The 22,356-nt window shown below is 42.1% G+C and overlaps 2 protein-coding genes across 8 annotated transcripts in view; both read right to left on the bottom strand.

Moving 5' to 3' along the window:
* The window catches only part of NOD1 (nucleotide binding oligomerization domain containing 1), a 58,415-nt gene extending 53,473 nt beyond the window's left edge, over window positions 1-4,942 (bottom strand). For 4 of the 5 annotated variants that reach the window (XM_072964745.1, XM_072964744.1, XM_072964743.1 and 1 more), the window contains exon 1: window positions 3,797-4,298. The gene's annotated coding sequence lies outside the window, so the exon portion shown is untranslated. Of the gene's footprint in view, window positions 1-3,796; window positions 4,299-4,824 lie in introns of those variants that run through there. The other variant, XM_072964747.1, reaches the window with a different exon arrangement.
* A 7,455-nt stretch (window positions 4,943-12,397) lies between these two features.
* Window positions 12,398-21,066, bottom strand: GGCT (gamma-glutamylcyclotransferase). 3 transcript variants are annotated; one of them, XM_072964731.1, is made up of 5 exons: window positions 21,038-21,066; window positions 20,452-20,616; window positions 16,188-16,333; window positions 15,077-15,212; window positions 12,398-13,941 (listed from the first exon to the last, which is right to left on the bottom strand). In XM_072964731.1, exons 2-5 carry the CDS (start codon window positions 20,590-20,592, stop codon window positions 13,798-13,800), a joined length of 567 nt encoding a protein of 188 aa, XP_072820832.1. In that variant the 5' UTR covers window positions 20,593-20,616; window positions 21,038-21,066; the 3' UTR covers window positions 12,398-13,797. The 3 variants fall into 3 exon arrangements, with proteins under 3 accessions (XP_072820832.1, XP_072820831.1, XP_006201915.1); XM_072964730.1 differs by lacking the exon at window positions 21,038-21,066 and adding an exon at window positions 20,823-20,963; XM_006201853.4 differs by lacking the exon at window positions 21,038-21,066 and adding an exon at window positions 20,739-20,926 and having other exon boundaries at window positions 12,399-13,941.
* Between the last annotated feature and the right edge of the window lie 1,290 nt (window positions 21,067-22,356).

Raw genomic sequence — 22,356 nt, 5'->3', positions numbered from 1 at the left:
GTGAGGGTTAAGTAGTTTATTTAAAGCCACAAAGCTAGGAGATGGCAAGACCAGCACTTGAACCCAGGTAATCATCATAATCATTCCCATCAACATAATTACCATTTACTGAAAGCCAGGTGGTGTGCTGCGTGCTTTACAGTAACTGTCTCGTGAACTACTCAAAACCCCTCTGTAAGGAAAGAATTATTATGACTGTTTTATAAAAGGAGGACACAGGGTTGGAGAGTTCAACTGTCTTGACTGAGGTCACACTGTTAGTTAAGTAACAAAGCAGGGGCTTGACCCCAGTTCTGACATCAAAGCCCATGGTTTGGTTCCATTTAAGTCCTGCCTGCCTAATATTTGTTATATATTCCACAACTCCACTTGAAATCACCTGCGTGCCTGAATTCATATTAAATGAAAAACACTGGCCTTGTTAAGTGGGGCCCTGGAATGGCCCGCTCCATGAAGCGGGCAGCTGTCCTGAATTGTAAGGAGTTAGGATATCCCCAAAGAAAAGTCTAGCTTTCCACCCAATGCCTTCTAGAAGGTTTGGTCATAGATGGCAATCAGGGAATGTGTTAAAACAAAGCATGGGAAGTTCTTAGTCATTAGACTTTTATCTCTTGGAAACCAGAACAAATATTTTCTCATGTAAATCATCACCCTCTCCCAGCTCTTCTACCATAGAAGGGTTTTCCTTAGCAATATGTGATGCCCTATCCAGCTAAGTGTGACTCTCGAAACATGTACCGAGTCACTCCATCCTCCCAACTCTTTCCTGCCCCTAACTTGTATCATGAGGGTGACACAGAGAAAGGTCATCCTGATACAAAGATATGGCAGTGGTGACTTTTTGTGCTTTATGAAAATATTAACCTACCAAAACCTGGTGCTAATCTGGTGCTCACTTTGCAAACTACCTGGGCCCTCGGGTTGACCTCTTCATTAGTTCTATAGAAAACTATGGTTTTCTTTAATTTAGAGGAAAATGACTAATCAGCAAAACAAACCTCAAAGTGGGCAGTTTACTAGAGAGTGCCTAATTGACTTACTGACGTATAACACACAATTGCTTTGCTGGGTCTGTAGAAGCAGATGCCTTGTCAGGGCACCGGGCCCCATCAGGGGCCAAGGTAGGATTCCCTCAGCATCACAACATCCTCGGCCATGATGGCTTAATAGCTCCAGAGGCTGGGAGGATGGCTAAGGGGAGGAGGGATGGTGACGAGGTTGCCTTGGCCACTCCGCACCAGAATCTCTGCCCACAGTTTGGTCTGTGGCAGTTTCTAGATAAAAGACAAGAAGAATTCAAGCCAGAAAGTCTTGCTTTGACAAACTTCCTAGCACTGGGTAAAAACCATCAAGTAATTGAAATGGCAGTGAATACTCGCCTCTTACTACAAGAGTCAAATTTGGAAAACAAACAGAAACACTTGCCATCATTGAGTATTTGACGCCCCGGAGAGTTTTCCACAAAACAAGTTTGGACCTTGTGGATGGATGAAAGGAGGCCCTTTGTATGAGATGCAGCTGAGTTTGCCCAGATGAGAAAAGAAAACAGGACTTCCAGAAACTTGCAAAATATCTACAACTTCCACGTGACAAAAATTCAGCACCAGTATAAACTTCACCTTTTTAAACTTCATCTTGCCTAAAACTGCCAAACAACAATAATCGTGGAAGAAACTGATAACTTAAACCCCAAATCTTAGGTTTATGTATTAGATTTTGAAGAAATATTGAACTTTCTTTGGATAAAAAGAGACAAGAATTTGGTATTCTCATTTAAGCAAGTATCAGCAATAGCACTGTAAAAACACTTGATCTTTAGACTACATTACTTCACTGTTCATAGTATTTCTAATGTCTAATCTAAAATACACAGGGCTGCTGTTACTACACAAGTGATCATTAATGACAGAGAGTAGGAAGAGTGAAAGGTTCAGCTGGCATAACACCCCCACTGACAATTGTAGGATGTGGTCCTCCTTTCCTCAGATTCCCGACTTCTTGGTCATCGAAGGATTCATTGTCCTTAGGCCAAGAGTCAGTAGCAAAACAGGTACAACCAGGGCATGACCAGAGGATGCTGCCAGCAGGAGAGTCATGTGTGTGCCCATATCAACTCTGAGACCCTGGAAACAGCCCAGCTTTGTAAGGGAGCTCATTTTTTGATATATGTGGCCGTAGGGTGGAGGAAGCCTCAAGATTAAGGGCTGCCTTCTTTTGTCAAGAAATCCATTCCTATCACGTGGAATAAAACTGTACTCCAGACCCACTAATAAGCCCTTTGGGGAGAGAAGCTGGTGGCCTGAGACTCTAGACTTCTAAGTACACAGAGGCTCAAGGGGGAAGGAGCCCCAGAGCCTTCCCCTGAGCAGGGAAGGAAAAGAACAGGGGAATGGAGTTTCAAGGGAGGCAACTTCTGGAAACCACCCCTCACTGTGGCTATACTAAATAAACAGTTGTTGGACACAAATCACCACTACAGTGGTTAGTAACTGTATAAGCTGATGGGGCAGCTACTGTGGGTCATCCCCCAACCCCGCCAGGCATTTGATACACATTGCCTCTTTTAAGTGAGCCCCAGGACAAAGCCACTATTTTTAATCCCATTTTACAAGAAAGAAAACAGGGGTTCAGAGAGGTCACATCATGTCCCCATGGTCACATATCACAGAAGTGACAGAATCTGAATTTGGGCCCAGGTTTGATGGGCTCCAAAGCTTGAACTTATTTCTTCATTACACAAAAACAATATCTACTCTCCTTAGACCCTCTGTAAGTCTTCTCTTCTCCTAGGCTATTGTTTGTTTTAAATCTACCTTTCTTATCTGCCCCACATATGCAGTAGAAGTCTGTGTCTTGTCCAGTGGCCCTGCCTGCTGTGATTACAGCTCACTGACCCCAGCACCTACCCCCAGGGTGAGAACGGTACAACCAGTGCACACTTCATATCCACGGCAGACCTATTGTTCCCTGAATATGGGAGATCTCTGGCAGCTTTTAGGTGGGACAAACCCGACCCTGTGGCAAGCACACCTAGCTTCATCCTTAAAGCAGAAAACCCCGAAGCTGTCAAGGCCATGGGTTTACTGGTTTCCTCTAACTTATTTTTAAATGCCAACAATGGAGGCATTTCTAGGAAAGCAGAACCAAGCGGGCATGGTAATCTGGCAATTCTGTATTTCACAGTGTGCCAAAAGACTGAAATCAGAGGCTCTTCTGAACAAACTATTCACGCGACCCTGCCAAGCCTTGTCTCATTTCCTTTGCACCTCAGGAAGCCTGAGGAAGGCTGCCAGGTCCCCAGGACCATGCAGGACACTGAGAGCAGCTGGTCCGTCCGCAGGCTGGACTCCATCAAGGCCCTGCCTTTCCACCTTCTCTTGGCAGCCACACTTTGGTCATTAGTGCCCAACCCTGGCTACACAATGGAATCAGCTGGGGAGTTTAACCGATACAGGGGCCTGGGTCCCACCCGCAGGGAGTCTGATGGAGCTGGCCTGGGCATCTGAATTTTAAAAGCGCCCCAGATGATTCTAAGGTGCAGGCAGGATTGAGAAGCCTTGCCTGGACCACCGTGGGATAAACGATTCGCCAGATGCTGAACTTGATCCTTCTTAACTTTTCATTGCGCTTGTCAAACTGCCAGGTTACTCTGCCCTGTTCCACCCGGAGCTCCTCCAGGGCAGCTCTGAATTCCACCCATTCACAGGACGCCGCCTCCCTGGCCTCCTCGCTCGTGGCGCCCGGAACCCCAGAAAACTTGCGCCCCGCGCGACCCGCCCCGGCCGCTAGGACTTACTTGGCCGCCAGGTGTGCAGCGCTCACAGCAGCGGGGAGCCGGAGCCGGAGCAGGGGGCGCCGGGGGCGCCGGGGGCGCGCGGGCCGGGGAGCGCCAGGAGCAGGGCGAGGGCGGCCGCGGCGCCTGCCCGCCTGCCCGCCTTCCCGCCCGGAACGGGAACTGGTTGGCCCGACCGCGAAGTTGACCTCACCCCTCCGGCCGAGCTCCGAGCCCTGTGGGCTGCGGGAAGAGGCCGAGGCCGAGGCCGAGGCCGGGCCCGGGAGGGAGTGGCGGGTGAGGCGGAATCCGCAGCCGCTGCGATCCCGCCTCGCCCGCCGCTAACGCCGGGAGAGGCAGCGCGCAGAAAGTGGCCCGGAGCAGCCGGGAGCGGCCAGGCCACCGCGCAGGGCCGAGCGGCAGGCCTGAGATCTCGCCCAGGGGTGACACGTTGGGAACCGGCAGCGCCAGCTCGGCCACGGCCGCCGCGAGCCCAGGCCCGTCCTCCTGAGAGTGCGAACCCAGCATGCGCAACCGGAGGCAGCGCCTGAGCACGAGGGTGAAACTCTTGTTAAAACGTGACACCTGCTTCCCAATGCAAAGTTAACTCAACGTAATGAAACCTTCTACAGCTGAGCATATACTTGAATTTATGCTTTTTAAAAAGCTAAGCTTTTCTTTGTGTCCTTAAACCTGTTCTTGGCAGTGTACATTTTATATTCCATACAGTAGGCTGTAATGACCTGTAAGGGGGTTTTAACATGTTAATACACAAATAAAATCTTTTTTTAAAAACGTTTTAAACGAGAAAGATCTACGTAAGTCACGATGATGCTGTAAGTTGCCACACTCACACTAAAGTACATTCAATCGTGTGACCACATATGCTCATGAATATTTAAATTACCATCAAAGGCTGCCTTCTGAGAAAAGTTTGTTCACAACTCAAAAGTGAAACTTTGCAAACCTAAAGTTGATGGGATACAATGGGCAAACTTGTAAGCACCAAAATGGAGACGCTAAAGATGCGAATTCCTCCGGTTTACACTTACCTGAGCTCCAGTAGAAAAATTACACGATTTTTCTTTTCTTGTAGGATTCTGAATTTTTATCTCCCATGCCTTTGAAACTCACATATTTTCCACATCTTGTTTCTCTGGCTGCATTCTGAGTAACCTCTTGAGTTCTGTCTCTCCATTCTTCATTTTGTTGATATTTGAATCCGCTGTGTTACCCATCTGCTAGGCAGTAATTATACTCTCCTCCCCCTCCGTTCCCCCCATGATGTTCAGGTCTTACACCTGGAACCTGTGAACGTGGCAAAGGAGAATTAAAGTAGCAGATGGAATTAAGGATGCCAATCAGCTGACCCTGAGATGGGAAGATTATCGCGGATTATTGGTATGGGCCCAATGTAATTGCAAGGGTCCTTACTAGTGGAAGAGGGAGGTAGAAGAAGGGAAGCTAAGAGTTAGCAGCCTGAGAAGGATTTGGCCTGATGTTGCTGGTTCTGAAGACGGAGGAATGGAGGGATGAGTAACGAAATGAGGGTGGCTTCTAAAAGCTGGAAAAGGCAAGGATATGGATTCTCCACTAGAGCCTCCAAAAGGAAGGCAGTCCTGCTGAGACTGATTTTAGCCCAGTGAGACCCATTTCAGACTTCTGACCTCCAGACCATAAGACGATAAATTTGTGTTGTTTTAAGCTACTAAGTTTGTGGTAACTTGTTCCAGCAGAAATAGGAAACCAACACACTATGCATTTAAGTTCCTGATTTCAACAAGAATATATTTATTTTCTAACAGTGTTTTTTCTATTTTTAATTTTCTTGGTCATCTTTAATAGTCTCCTGTTCTCTGATTCTATCAGAAAAATCATACGTAGTTATTTTTGTTTTTAATTAAACTTTTAACTTTGAAATAATTGTAAATTCAGACGCAGCAGTAAGAAATAATGCAGAAAGATCCTTATACCCTTAACCCAATTTCCCTTCATAGTAACATCTTATAGAACCAGTATGCTGGCATTGATAGTCAAGATACAGAACATTTCCACCCCTACAAAGATCCCTAATACTTTGCCCTGTTATATCACACCACCCGCTCCTTAACCCCTGGCAACCACTAATCTGTTTCCCATTTCTATAAAATGTCATTTCAGGAATGTTATATGGAGGGAGGGTATAGCTCAGTGGCAGAGTGCATACTTAGCATGCACAAGGTCCTGGGTTCAATCCCCAGAACCTCCATTAAAAAATAAATAAACCTAATTACCTCCCCCCTCCAAAAAAAAAAGATATTTTCTAAAAAAATTATTTTTTTCCTTTTTATTGCTAAATAGTATTCCATCCCACAGGGATACCACAGTTTGTTTAACCATTCATATGGTAAAGGACATTTGGATTTTTTCCAGTTTTTGGCTGTTATGAGTAAAGCAGCTATAGACATCAATCTACAGGTTTATATGTGAACGTGAGTTTTCTTTTCTCATAAATGCCCAGGAGTGCAACTGCTAGGTTATATATGGTAGTTGCAAATTTAGTTTCTTAAGAAACTGCCGAACTGTTTTCCACGGTGGCTGGACCATTTTACATTCCCATCGGCAGTGTGTAAGTGATCCAGTTTCATAGCATCCTCATCAGCATTTGATGCTGAACATTTTTTCAAGTGCTTATTTACCATCTGTGTCTCTTCTTGGGTGAAATGTCTCTTCATGTCTCATTCATTAATTAATTGGATTGTTTGCTTGTTTTCTGTTGAGTTTTGAGAGTTCTTTATATATTCTAGATACTAGCCTTGTTAGATATGTGGTTTGCAAATACTTTCTCCCACTCCAAGCTTGTCTTTTCATTCTCTTAACAGGATCTTCCACAGAGCAAACATTTTTAATTTTGATGAAGTCTAGTCTAGTTTATCAATTTTTCCTTGTAAAGATCATGCTTTTGGTATCGAGTCTAAGAACTCTTTGAAAAGCCCTGGGTATCATATAATTTCTCATTTTTTCTCTAAAAGTTTTATAGTTTTATGTCAGATATTTAAGCCCAGGATTCATTTTAGGTTAATTTTTGAATGAGACTTGAGTTAAGGTTAATTTTTTAAATTACTATTTTTGCCTACAAATATCCAATTGCTGCTCCAGCATCATTGTTGAAAAAGCTATCTTTCCTCCATTAAATTACCTTTGCACCTTTATGTGAGTCTATTTCTGGGTTCTCTGTCCTGTTCCATTGATCTGTGTGTTCATCCCTCAGCCAATACCATACTATCAATTCCTACCATTTTATTCTTCTTTTTCAAAATTGCTTTACCTAGTCTAGTTCCTTTGCCTTTCTATATAAACTTCAGAAAAATAATCTTCCTGGAATTTTGATAAGAATTGTATAAAACCTGTATTGAAGAGAACTGACATTTTATTATGTTGAGACTTCCAAACTGTGAACTTGGTGTGCCTCTCCATTTATTTAGATCTTTGATTCCTTTCATCCGTGTTTTGTAGTTTTCAGCATACAAGTCTCACACATGCTTTGTTAAATTTACAGTTAAGCATTTCCTTTAAAAAAAAGTGTATGCATTTCTGGCAAGAATCTAAAATAGTTCAGCCAGCATTGGAAACAGTTTGATTGTTCCTCAAAAAGTTAAACATAGAATTACCATGTGACCCAGCAATTCCACCCCTAGGCATGAACACAAAATAATTGAAAAGAGGTACTCAAAAATAAATGTACACACATTTTCACAGCAGCATTATTCGCAATGGTCAAAGGTAAAAACAATCCAAATGTCCATCAATGGATAGGTAAACAAATTGTTGTAAGTACACACAATGGAGTACTAAACAGCCACAAAAGAGTAGTATTGCTATATGCTACAATATCGATGAGCTTCAAAGATACTATGTTGAATGAGAGAAGTCAGACACAAAAGGTCACATACTGTATGAGTCCTTTTATATGAAATATCCAGAATAGGTAGATCCATAGAGGCAGAAAGCAGACTGGTAGTTGCCAGGGAATGGGGGAGGGGAGAATGGATACGTGGTTTCCTTCTGAGTAGGGGTGGATGTAAATGTACTGGAAGTAAATAGTGACGGTTGGACAACATTGTGAGTGTATTAAACGCTACTGAATCGTTTACTTTAAAATAGTTAATTTTATGTTATGTGAGTTTAATCATAATTTTAAAAGTCAGTCTAAAAAAATTGTAAGTGGTATTATATTTTAAAATTTGGTGTCCAAGTGTTCTAGCATATAGAAATACAACTGATTTTTGTGCATTTATCTTGCATCCTATGACCTTTCTAAACTCACTTCTTGGTTCTAAAAGGGATACTTTTTTTTTTTTTTTGTAGATTCCTAGGGATTTTCTACGTAGATAATCATGTCATCTGTAAAGAGGGACTGTTTCATTGATTTCTTTCCAATTTATGTGCCTTTCATTTCCTTTTTTTTTGCCTCATTACACTGGCTAGAACTGCCAGCACTATTTTGAATAAGAGGGGTGAGAGCAGACAACCCTGCCTTGTCCCCGGTTTTAAGGGGAAAGCACTCAGTCTTTTACTATTAAGTATAATGTTGGCTGTAACTATTTTATAGATGCTCTTTATCAAATTCTTGAAGTTCCCCTCTGTTCCTAGTTTTCTGGGACTATTATAGCATGAATGAGTGTTGAATTGTGCCAAACGCTTTTATGCCTCAACTGATACGATCACACGACTTTTGATAAAATACAGCAGATTACTTTGATTTTCAAGTATTGAACCAGCCTTACACCTCTGGAATAATCCCCACTCGGTCACAGTATATAATTCTTTTTATGTATTGCTGAATTCTATTTGCTGGTATTTTGTTAAGGATGTTTGCATCAGTATTCATGAGGGATATTCCTCTGTAGGTTTATTTTGGTTTTTTTTTTTGTTTGTTTGTTTTTTTTTCTATTGTCTGTCTGGTTCTGGTATCAGGGTAACACTAGCTTCACTAGCTTCACAAAATGAATTGGTAAGGGTTACTACAATGCCCTTCTTCATCTCTGGTTTTCTTGGTTCTGAAATCTACTTTACCTAATATTAATAAAGCCACTCATTCTTACATTTGATTAATGTTTGCATCATATATCTGTTTCCATTTTTTTACTTCCAAATTGCTTTTACTTTCCAGTTGTTTATAGTTGAAGTGAGTTTCTTGTACCCACCATAAGGTTGGGTCATGTTTTTAATCCACTCTGCCAGTTTCTGTGTTTTAATTGGTGTATCGAGATCATTTATGCTGAATGTGCTCATTGCTATGTTAGGGTTTAAGTTTGCCATTTTATTTTTTGTTTTCTGTTCTTTCATTTCTGTTGTCTTGTTTCTGTCTTCCTGTGGGTTAACTGAACATTGTTTAGAATTCCATTTTTATTTACCTGTGGTCTTTTTAAGTGTATTGCTTTGCATACTTTTTAAAATTGTTGTTCATACTATATGCACATAAAGGATATATATTACATATAATTTTTCAGTCTACCGGTGTCATTTTACCAGTTAGTTCAAATGAAGTATAGAAACCTTACTTCCGTTTACTTTTCCCTTTTTATAATGTAATTGTCTTAAGTATTACTTCTACATATATTTAGAACCAGAACACACACAGCATGGTAATTTTTGCCTCAGCCGTTATGTAGGAAACTCGAGAGAAGGAGTGTCCATTGCATTTATCCACACTTTTGCTTCCCATGTTATTTTTCCCTTTCTGATATTTCACACTTCCTTCTTTTAGCATTTTCCTTCTGTTAAGAGAACTTTCTTCAGCCATTTAGGGTAGGTCTGCTGGCAACAAATTTTCCTAGTTTTCCTGCATCTAAGAATGTCTTGCTTTCCCCTTCATTCTCAAAGGCTGTTTTCACTGGATTCTGCATGGGCGGTTTTTTTCTCTCAGCACTTGAAAGGTGTGCCACTTCCTTCTGGCCTCCATGGCTTCTAAGGAGAAATCTGGCATCACTTGAATTGTTTTTCTCCCATAAGAAAGCTGTCATTTCTCCCTCGCTGGTTTCAATATTTATCTTTAGTTTTCAGAAGTTTGACTATAATGTGTCTGGTGTGGATTTCTTTGGGTTGATGTTTGGGGTTCACTCAGCTTTAAATTGTAATACTAACTACTATTTTATCAGGCAATAGCTGTATGCCAGGCATTGCGCTGGGCAGTTTTTTGTACACAATCGCTGATCCCACCCACAAACCTGGGAGATATTTTTTCTTCAGCTTCAGTTTTATTTATTTTTTTTAACGAGAGAAAAATAATCTATAGAAAGAAGTTTCTATGATGTATGCAGAAGTCTGCTCCATCCTTCATGTCCTCCCATCCAAGGTTAAATGATCATAAACAGAACTATAACCATTCACTGTAAAATAAGCCAGTGAGATCCTTAAAGAGAACAACAATACAAGGACACTGTTAGGTTAAATCACATGAAACTGTCACGGCTTCACTGAGCTGCTTCAATCTGTCAGTTTGTGGCTTTTGCCAAATTCAGGATCTTTAAGCCATTATCTTTGGGGTAATTTTTCAGCCTGCCCTCTCTCCTGTCTCTCTGAGACTCCCGTGACGCAAATGTTAGCTCTTCTGTTACAGAACCACAGGTCCCTGAGGCTCTGTTAATTTTTTTCACTCTGTTTTCTCTCTACTGTTCAATCTTTATTGTTCTACTTCCCAGTTCACTGGTTCTTTCCTCTGTGCCCTCCAATCTGCTGTTGGACCCATCCATTGAGTTTTTAATTTCAGTTCTTATATTTTTCAGTTCTAAAATTTCCATCTGGGATCTTCTGTTTCTTTGCTGAGAATTTCTGCATTTTCATTTGCTCCAAGCCCGTTCTTCATTGTTCACGGAAGTAATTTTTTATGATGTCTGCTTTAAAATCTTTGTCAGATAATTCTAACACACTTGTCATGGTCTGTTTTGGCATCAGCTGATTGTCTTTCTTCATTTAGTTTGAGATCTTCCTGGTTCTTCAAATGACAAGTAGTTTTTCAACTGACATCCGGACATTTTGGAAATTATAAGACTCTGGATCTTACTGAAATCTTCTACTTTAGCTGGCTTACTCTGAAACCACCCGGCAGAGAAGGGTAAGGGGCACCACCTCAATACTGCTAAATGGAGGTGGAAGTCTGGGTTCCCACTCAGCTTCTGTTGTAACCCAGGGGAGGGTGCCCCTTGTTACTGCTCAGCAGAGGTAGGAGTTTCAACTTCCTCTCCACTGATACAATACCTCTTTGGCTAGGAGTAGGAATGCCTCACTATTGCCTCCTACAGGCCTTCACTGACACCACAGGGAAGGGTGGCTTTGTTCCCACTGGGTGGTGGTGATTAAAGTCCTAATCTGCCACTTGGCCTCCTCTGACTCCACCCCAGCAGGGATGGGGAGGGGCACCCCGTTACTGCCAGAGGGGGTGTAAGTACAGGGTCTCCACTGACTCTGCTGGGGAGGGGAGATTGTTACTGCCAGGTGGCTCCCTACTTGAGCTTTTCTGACACTACCCTGATAGTGGGGTGACGGGGGCGGGGGGGGGGGGACGGGGTTAGAGTGCCTTGTTACAACCTGGCAAGGGTGGAAGTCTAGACTCCCCTCTTGACCTTTTGCTGGCTTGGGCGGAGGTGGGGGTTCTTCAGTTTTTCTCTGCAGTGTTTGGCTGGGTTCTGGGGTAAAGCACTTATTCTCTCGAAGTTTTATCTTGCTAGAGTGTCCCTTTCACAGCCCTTTGGCTAGAGAGAAGGCTTTTCTTGTTTGTTGCTGTTGTTTTGTTTTTTGTCTGTGCTCATGCTCATTGGTGCTTTCAGGCTGCTGGCTTCTTCAGCTGCAAGTCTGAGATGTACGAGGCAAAAGAAAACCCAGAGAACTCAGCACCACGTCATGCCTAGGGTCCCGAGGTCCCTAGCTAGTCTGCTTGTTTTATGTGTACTGTTCAGCGATTTCAGCTGCACTCAACAAAAGGTATTGGGAAGAATATGTCTACTCCATCTTCCCAGAAGTCAAAGTCTCCAAATATACTTATTTCATATTGTTTTTGATCATTTCAGTATCTTAAAACTTTGCAGAACTAAATTTTTTTTCTGTTCTCACTCACAGTGTATCATTTTCCTTATGATTATCTTTTAAATTTTTAAGTGGAAATCCTGAGGACCTGAATTAGGATTGCTTTTTTTCAGAGGGGATTTATGCCTGCCTCTGCTGGGAGCCACCAGGCTTACTAACTGGGGACCATTTAGTTCTCTTCACAGGTTCTGGTTTCATACAGAAATCTCAGGTTGTTTTCCTGTCCTGTAGCAGGAACGCTCAAGAGTTAATCATCCAATTCTGGGGCTATTCTTGTCAAGGACACCAGGGCCATTACCGTCTAGACTTTCAGTTCAGTTTAGCTTCTTCCTCTTTGTGGGAGAGGGACTGGCACAGCTTGAAGATTTTCCTTGTTTTCTTGCAAGCCCAGAAATGCTTTTCAAAAACTACGTTTGCTATGAAGTATCCAGGAGCTGGTTGTATTGTGGTTAGAGGGTCAAAATCACTGGTAGAAATGGAAATTCCTTACAGATGACATTTGCTGGGACAACTTGAAAACAACTGGAAAAGTTATAACTAACAGATTTTTGTTAAAAGGCCAACATGAAGGTTTTATTGTTAATGTTTTAAATTTCTTCAGTGAAAGTTGTCACTAGGTAGGAGAGAGAAAGTATTAGAGTAATATTTAATTTTTAGTATCTACAGCCAAACTGAGTCTTGCTCACTGTATCACCATAACTAGGTTCTAGGTCACCGACAAACCTGCTCTTCTTGGGAGGAGTTAAGAACTGAAGAAAACTGGAATATTTAAGGGTATACTTGAAAAGAGTGAGGCATAATAGCTAAAAAACATGGTCTAACCTGTAGTCTATGCTTCAGCCTCACGACAGAATTGCCGCTGTAGCTGAAAAGTCCTTCGGTCCTTTTTCCCAAGAGTAAAAACCAAATCTTTATTTTTCACTCCTGTACCTAGTTCACTCTCATTCTAATAACCTGTTTTGAAGGCCCAGGTCACTGCATTTCACAGAGACATGAGATTTTTTGATAACCAGTGTTGTTTTATTCATGACTCTTCTTTCTTCCGTTTATTCAGTAAGTAAGAGGATGACCATTTCTTGATAAGCTAAGAATAAAATTTTAGCTTCCAGGAAACACTTTCCCCTCATCGTCTTGATTCTTCTACTTTAAAATCCTGTTCCAGGGATGGCTCTGTACAAACCAAATTCTTCAATAGGAACAATAATGATTGCTAATACTTACTATAGCCCAGGCTCTGTTCCAAGCTTATTACATATATTTATTCCTTAAAACAATCCTAAGACATGGGTATCTGGGCTGGCCTCCATCTGCAAGCAAGGAGACGGAGGCACGGTCACAGAACCCAAAGCTTCCCAGCTGGAAGGTAGTGGAACTGACGATCAATACTAGGCTGTCTGGTTCCACAGTTTGGGCGATAATCCTCTAGCACAGACTGGACATGGCCAAGGCCAGACCCAGTATGTGTGATGTTTATGAGTCTCTCTAACAAAATAAAATGTAGTATTTCAGTAGGGAATACAGGCTAAACCACAAACGCATTTATTCCTCTAAGAACAGTATGCCATCTTTTAAATTTGTCAAATTTTATTATCAGCTGTCTCTGCACCTTGCTTGCTCATATGAAGCAGATTAAAAAATCCCAGAGCAGAGTGATTCACCAGCACCACCATTAAGTTGCAAATCTATCCTTTGTCACAGAGCAAAAATATATGTCAAATCAACTCAATAAAATAACTTTAAGGGTTCACAGAAGTACTCACATCTCCGTGTCGTGCATTCCCGTGCTTCATGGCCCCCTTTTCAATGGTCTAACTCCTAACCTGGTTTCTTTTTATAGTCTGAGAACAGGATTCGCCCAAGTGAGATCTCCCTTCAGAGCACTGTTAAAAACACATTAAACAGAGAGATATCCCAGGTCCCTGTACTAAAGGTTAAAAATATATGAGCATATCTATTATGTCTTAGTGAGTTTTTGTTTCCCCCTTTTTGATCATGTCTTCAATTTCTTCTGAGAGCTTTCCTTTGTAGTCATTTGGTTCTATTGCATTTAACTTCTTTTGATACTCCAGTGGCAAACCATTCTCTTTTGCACCCATGCAAATGACCTAGAAATAGTTAAAATAAACAAGAAGCCCTCCTTTAGTTAGGAACATAATTTAATTTAGTATACCACAGCTGTATTTGAAGTATCAAAGTGTGAAATATTAGCTTTTAGATAATTCTAGAATAAACAATTTATAGAACGAAACAGAGACAGAGCCAGTCCTCTCACAATGAGCATGAAGGTGCAGGGAGCTTTCAAAGCCACACGATCCATTCTTATGGGATATCAACTGTACTCAATAATCTGATTTAAAGTCTTTTTCCATTAAGATAAAAACTTATACAGAATCTGCATGATCTTTTAAGAAACAAACACCACTTTTCAAAAAAAAATTTCTTTTAAGTTTCCAGGGAGCAGTTTTACTTCAATCCTGGAGTCTACCTCTGAGTTAGACATGAGGGAACAAACAGCACCTGTGCTCAGTGGTACGCCCCAGATCCATCCCAGGAGAATTCCTCTAGGTTCCGTATTAGAAAATTCCAGATTAGGCCCAGGAACTGGGTCACCCTCTCTGAGTGTCATGTCCTGATGGGCCCTGCCAACAAGTACCTAAGTTTGGGTTTCTGAAAAGGGATGTTGGGCTCTCTGTCCTGAATTCTTTTCCTGTGCTTGCAGGAGTGGCTTCCCTGATTTTTAAAAGCAGTGTGACATTTTTTTCCCCCTCCATCTAGAAACGGAAAACATTTCAGCAGTAGGAAATATATTTTCTTCCCTATAAAATGAATCTTGATGTTCACTGAAATACCGTTTTGTGAGGAAGAAAAACAATGACAAAAGCACAGGTGTAGGATAAACCTATCAAAAAATACATTCCTGTTCATATTTTCTACTTTAAGAAAGAAAAAACATGTCTAGAATTATGACTCAAATACATTTCTAAAAGCTTTTTTTTTAAAAATAAAGTTTTAGGAACATAGTTCTATCATTATGAATAAATCTGAACATTTTTGAATTTGCACGTCCAGTAAATAACTATCATTTTTGCACTAAAAAACATTTTCAGTAAAATGAATTGTTCATGTAGAATCGAAAACACACAAAGCCTTTTGAAAACAAGATATTCCTTAGTTTGGCTCAGTAAAAGCTAACGAGGAATCACCACAAGTCTTTTGCAAGCAGTAAGTTTAAAAAGATACCTTTTTATACTGGGGTGATGGAGGAACACTCTGATAATTTCTCATCTGATAACTTCGACAGGTTATTTCTTTTCCTTCTTGAGTAGAAACATTAACTTCTATTGGGACATATGTTCCACTTTTAACCCCTTCTTGCCTGAAACCAGAACAGTCAAATTTTAGTCATACTTGACTTAGCCAAATTAGTTTACGGGATTAAAATTTTTACTTGTGTATGGATATACCTGCTCCCTATGGATTCTGCGACAGAGGAGAACATATTGTAAACACTACCACATCCAAAGTAAGCTTAGCATTTCAGTTTGAAAGCTTAAGACATTACTTCATGTACTTCTAACAGATCTCTACATTTATGCTTTCTAAAAACATAAATCAGTGTACTTGTTTCAAGATGTATAACCCTGAAACATTGCTCTCCAGGCTACAAAAACTGGACTGTGTGTTCTGAAAGCAAGAGAACAGCCAGCCAGAGAAAAGACTATGCACCCGGAGAGGATGGCTCATTCCCGCTTGCAAGTGACCTAAAGTATCAAGAGTGCCAGATGCTTGTCTGCTCTTCTCAAATCCTACACTTTTCTGCCAACTTTCTTTGTATTAAATGCTCTGCCACACAATCCTTGTGTTCTAGTTATAAAAAGCATCAGAGCATTTCTAATGTGTTTTAAAGTTTTTACAACTCATTATTACTTTTTTAATGATTCAACTGCCACCTTAAAGAATTCTTTTTTTTAAAAAAAACTGGCTCTAATAAAAACTGAACTGCTTTTGAAACCAATAAAAGTATGTAACAATTATAAAAAATCTTCATGCCTTTCCACAATATGAAACTACGAAGCTACTTAAAAAAAACCAAACATAATAAGAATAAGGACTTCCATCTATTATAGAAGAGATTACTACAAACACCTTTCCAAATCTCAGTCAGAAAGTGTGACCTTTCTAGGCTTTTCTTTTTGGGAAATGAACATTACACCTTTTAGGGTAACTCTAAAATACAAAGAATACGTCCTCAGTATATGGTTTTGAAAAACCAACACATATATGTACACCCTTGCATATGATCCCCTTTCTAAATCAGTGATTATTTAATATATAATTAGAAGCCACCTACGTATCCAGAGAACTTAAGTTGCTTTTGTTCATTTTCCATACGACTCCCCATACTTCATCGCCAGGACTTTCAAAAATGGTGGCTATACCTCCGTGCCAAGTTTCACTTGTTTTGCCTTGGGAATTGCCAAAGTCAAGCTTAAAATCCTACAAAAGAAACCAAAGTGAAATCATCAATACCTACTTGAACCAAAACTGCCCTCCTCAAAATAAAAAAAAAAAGATTTTCCTTGAACTGTATGCAATTAAAACATAAACCTTGAGTTGCTTCTAGGCATAAGAAGCTATGGAAAGTTCAAAGATAAACAGACAAGGACCCAACTCTCACGGACTGTATTTTCTTATAGTTTTCTTTAAAAATAAAATGTATGCTGAGATGGTACATGTGTCTTACCATCCACAAGAGGTTTAAGGGGGAAAATAAACTCCATAATCCCAATGCCTCAACACAACTATTTTCATTTTTGAAAATGACCTCCCAGTCTACTTACATACACAAAGATTTTAACCTAGAAGCAATCACAGTGTACATAATTGTTGAAGCTGGGTGATGGCTGCAAAAGGGTTATGACACTCTTCCTACTTGTCTGTATGTAAGAGCACCCTGCTAGCATATATCACCGTGCTTGCCCTAAGGGAGCTGGCATTTGTATACTTATGAACTTAACCTAATATTCATATTCATGAACTGTACTAACATATCTGTATCATAGGAGCAGCTAACGCTTACTGGAAAATTACTGGGTTCTATACACTGTACTATGAGCTTTTTCCTTTTTTTTTTTTCTTTTTGAGGGGGGAAGTAATTAGATTGATTGATTGATTTATTATGGAGGCACTGGGGATTGAACCCAGGACCTTGTGCGTGCTAACCATGCGCTCAACCACTGAGCTATACCCCCCCTCCTGTACTATGAGCTTTATATGGGCTCTCAGTTTTTTAATCCTGTCAACAACTTTGTTATACCTGTTTAACAGAAAGAAAATCTGTGGCTTAAAAAGATTAACCAACTTGCCTAAGGTCTCACAACTAATAAGTAATGGAGTCAAGGTTTCAACTTTAGGATTCTTCCCTCACAGAGATGGGTAATCAAAGGGCTAAGCTAGGAAGATTAAAAATCCTTACTTGGCTCTTTGGTTTAGGAAGATTTCTTTCCATCTTTCCAGAGCTTAAGTTTCCTTAATGATAAAATAAAAAAGGTTGAACCAGATAATAAACCTAAAGTTTACATTTGATCTCTGTCACCTTTATTTTTTAAAAAACCTGTCAGCAATCTCACAAAAAAGCTCAGTACAAGTGGCCAGTACCTTCAATTGGTACGTTAGATGTTCTTGGACCAAGGATCCCTGGCAAGACACCAGGAGGTCTGATAAAAGTCACAACCCCACTGGGAACGAGGAATTTTCATTCCTCGTCTTGCTCTACTCCTCAGCTGCTTCTGACATAGTTAGCCTCCCTGTCTTGATCTGTCTCCTTTCTGGCTTTTACACTGTTCCTAGACCTCCTCTATTCATTTTGCCAACTCCTCATTCGCTACCTGGTCTTTAAATGTTGCAGTTTCTAAGAACTCAGTTTAGGTCCTTTTCTCTGTTCAGCAATTTGCTCAAGACAATCTCTTCCCCTCCAAATACCATCCAGTATTCCAGTCATCTTTTAATCCAGCACAGATCACTCTTCTGAGCTTCAAAAGTACTTAGAACATAGTGAGCACTTAATAAATGTTCACTAATATTTTTCTGCTCCCTTGGATATATAATTAGCATCTCAAACTCAGTTCAGCTGACCCTTGAACAACACGGGTTTGAACTGCATGGGTCCACTTATACATGAATTTTTAAAATAAATATAGTACCTGAAATTTCATTTTACAGATCATTAAATTAAAACTAAGTACAGGGAAAAGCTTGTGTTCGATTAGAGATTGAAACAGAGAATATGTGGGATCAAAAGAACTAGGATTTGAGCCTTGATTCTATCCAAACTATCCAGCTTCCCACCCTTGGGTGAGTCTTTTATCAACTCTTTTGTTTTTGAAGCAGAGATGGTAGTTCTCGGATTTTCGGCTGGGCGAAAGGTCGGCACCACTGACCTTGACCACTGTTCAAGGGCCAACTATATGCCCAAACAGCCTGATTTTTTTTTTCACTCCCAACCTAATTCTCCTCTTCTCTTTACAAACATCACCATCATCCACATTGATACCATGCATCCACCATCACTGCATCGAAAACCTTAGTCATCCCCATTATCTCCTCCTCCTTTCACAGTCACCAAGGCTTAACATTGTTCTCTCCTAAGTATCTCCCAACTCACTTACCGCCCACGGCTACCACTCCAAGGTACCATTGTCTTTAGTGTGGACTACTACAAAAACTTCCTAACTGAGCTCCCAACATCTTTCCAATCCATTTTCCACAGCAACCAGAGCGAGCTTTCAAAGATGTAAATCTGGCATTTCATTTGCCTAAATCCGGCCGAGGTCTTTTCATTGCTCTCAAGATAAAAACCCAGGTCTTCTTTGGCTTCTGTGGTCCTGTAACATGTGGCCCTTCCCGACCTCTCTGGTCCCCACGCTACATCCTCCTCACACATTAAATTCCAGCCACGCTAGCTAGAAGATCCAGGCATTTTCTTTCCCGAGGTCTTTTGTACCTGCTGTTCCTTCTATTTGTTTGCTCCTCCCCTCTCCCCAGTCATTTAGATCTCAGCTTAAAAATCACATTTTCAGGAATGGTTTTACTGAGCATCCTGGTTAGGTTGGGTCTCCAAGTCATATACTCCGATAGCACCCTATGTGTCTCCTTTAAAAAAAGGGGGGGAGCTTTTTTTTCAGAGCAGTTCTAGGTTCAGAGCAAAATTGAGAGGAAGGTGCAACGTGTTTCCTTTTAAGACCAACCATATTTGTGACTGAATAATCGTTTGTTTGATAGCTCTTCACTTCATCCCAACTATAAACATCTGAACTTCTTTCCCACATTTGGAGAATTCCTTACCTTATGAGTTTGGGGAGTAGAAAGTGCCAGAGCCCACCTCCCATTTTTGAAATTTCAAATGCCAGAAGTTGGTTCTCCCAGGTTTGCTTGAAGTCAGGGCATGGGTACATGGCCAAGACAGCCAGTCAGAACACCCACCTAGGGCTCCGAATTAGAAGCTAGAGACCCAGGACAGCAGAAACTCCACCCTGGTGGTGGCAGCCACATTTGGGTTTCAGGAACCGCAGGGAGTAGTGGCAGTGGCAGGCAGGGTCCAGAGCAGGCGATGCTGGATGCAGGGTCCGTGCTTACCAAGTTCAGCGGTGGTGCAGCAGCAGCCTCCTGGGCTGGTTCTGTCTGATACCGGCTGTGCTACAGCCTCCCTTTATGCCTGTCTGTTTTGTCAGATTTGTGATCCTACCTTCCTGGTCATTCTGTGAGCTCTTCAACGGCCTTTCAACAGTCTTTTTCTGCTTAAATCAGCCGCTTCTGTTGCTTGCAACTAAGAACCCTGACAACAATAGCAGAGACCATGTTTGTCTGGTTCAATAATGTCAGAAGGCTTTGTATGTACTTTGTTTGCTTGTCTCTCCTATAGACTGGGAGGTCCTGAAAGTACAGAACTGAACTCCGTTATCTTTGTGTCTGCAGGTTAAGTGCTATAAGAATATGCGCTAAATGAATAAATGGACTGTACTGAGCGCACTGATTTTTACCAAGGTGCCCGATGGTTCATTCAGCCACTTGACTTAACTGAGCACAGCCCTTACTATAAATAAGACAGGGCTCCAGCTTTCAGGATCTCTCAGATCTGGAACAAAAGGCAGGGAAACGAGTTTTTACAAAAACCAGGCGACAAGTCCTGGAACAAAGTTAGGTACAGAACAGAAAGCATTTTGATTCCCTGTCTTGGGGCAGAAATGGCTTCTCAGAGGGACCAACCGAATGGATTCTGTGCTGATGCCCCCAAGTCAGAGGACACCTGGGAGGAGGTGGGATCTGGGCAGAACCAGCAGCTGGTGGGCACATCAGGAAGGGGAGCTCAGGGCAGTCTGGGAGGCACAGGTGCGGGAGGCACAGCACCGCTCAGCAGGTGTCCAGCATAGAGCCAAGGGCCAGGGGGGCGGCCTGGGTCCTGCAGGGGACCTTGATGTGCTCTGATCAGAAAGAGCTGCATTCCTGGCCCAGTGCTGCCAACGCGCGGTCCTGAGAAAGAGACTTCTCGAAATCCTGACCCCCTCGTCTGCAGAGGCGGCACAGGACGTCGCAGCGGCCGGGCAGGGAGCACTGACCTGCAGGCAGGCCACGCAGCAGAACGCAGCGGAGGGGTTTCGAAGGTGGATCCGCTCCGTCAGCAGGTTGCTGCCGTAGGCGAAGTAGAGAAAACTCTCCTCTTCCTGGTTCCGGAGGTCCTCGCCGCTCAAGTTCGCCATGTCCCACCGGATGTCTGCACGGACCTAGGGTCGGTAGCAGAAGTGTGAGGAGAGGACGATGAGCACAGCGCGGTGGCCGATGACCCCAGTCCAGGGACCGCGGCGCCGCCGCACCCGAGGTTAGGGGAAAGGCGGGAAGCTGGTACCAGGTGAGTCGGCTGGGAGCACTTTGCTGATAGGTTGCCAGTACTCAACGCTGTGAGTCGCCCCCCTCTGATTGGTCAGCTCACCCTCTTCTCTTTGCTCGCTGCTTGGACTCTGTAATACTCTGCCCTGAGTCGACCGGGGGCTGATTCCTCATTGAATACGCTTCTCAGTTATCCCGCCCTTGTCCTCAAGGCTCCCTCTGATTGGCGGGTGGGCGGGCACTACGCGGGGCTGGGGTCAGGTCCTGCAAGCTCTGTTTCACGGTCTTGGCGCGCCGGTCATAGACCGGCTTTCTCACCTTTGGGTGGAGCGTGTGTGGTTCCCTGGCTGTGTGTGCTCTTGAGAGAGTTTTCAGCAGATGTGAGGGGAAACCACGGCTCTGGCCACGCCCCTGACACCAGACGGTACTCTCATCTGGCAGCTCTCCCGCTTCCTGCCCTCTGGGTTTGGAGGAGTCAGGACCGGTCTGTTCACCCTACACGCTGGTTCCTGCACCCTTAGCCCTGATCGTCTCCCTGAGACCTTTACTAAGCACCCTTGTCTTCCTGGAAAAGCTGTTGCGAGTGTCAGGGGCTCCCTTCCCTGATGGAAGTAGTGTGTTCTGTCAAATCCCAACGCTGCTGTTTACTGGACAACTCGGGCACTTCTCAACTCCGTTTCCTCCTTTTAAAATAGAAATCATAACATAACTTGATCACAAGTTATATAACATAAAGTGTGATTCCCCTGCCTCATAGGATTGGTGTAAGTATTAAAGCAATTTTGTTAAATGTTATTAGGTGCAAAAGCTCCAGTGTAAAGATATAGAAGGATAATAACAATGACATAAAAACTCTATGTTATTAACACGAAATGAAACCTTTAATATGAACCCAGGTCCTAGAAACAATGACTATACTTGGCACCCAGATTTTGATCTCTAAATACTACTTCCTACTAAAAGGTACTAGAGCTCCTTGGAGAAATGGCTGATGCCAGGTCAAGCGCTGGGAAATAATAGAAGCATTTGGAACATCTTGTGACAGGAAGTCAGGAGGTATTAAAAAACGAGGTCGTTTGAAAAGGACGCAGAAGCCGGCTTGAAGGAATGCCCACTGGCCAAAGTTAGAACAATTTGAGCATCAAAAATAATAAACGCAACTGCTTTAAAATGTCAAGCATATAAAATTCATTTCCCCAGAAGAGTAAACCAAATGTAAAATACAACAATTTTTTAAAACTTCCTTTGCCATACTGCTGGTAGCAACTATTACATGAACTCTTTACTCCAAAAAGTGGTGATTTAAGAAAATAAACATTTTTCCTGCTTTTCTAGTTGCAGCTGTATTTCAGGGTAACCAAATGGCCCCAGCTGATGAGGAAACTTCTCTTTACAAAAGTATGCCAGCTAAATAATGTAAAAATGAATGACAGAATTAGAAATTCACCATTTTGCATTCCCTAAAAATAATTGATTCATGCCAGGATCATCAATGAAACCAACTGGTAAAAGTGAGATAGAGAACAGGATATTCACATAAAGACAAATTGTCCCCCAGGGATTACTTGCCAGTAATCAGGGGAAAACCACAATGAAGAAATCTGGTCCCCTCCCACCTTAACCTAGATTGATCTTAT

This window comes from Vicugna pacos, chromosome 7 (assembly GCF_048564905.1).
Source record: "Vicugna pacos chromosome 7, VicPac4, whole genome shotgun sequence".
Lineage (NCBI taxonomy): Eukaryota > Metazoa > Chordata > Mammalia > Artiodactyla > Camelidae > Vicugna > Vicugna pacos.
Note: the sequence above shows the minus strand (reverse complement) of the source record. Positions and strands in the feature narration are given on the sequence as shown.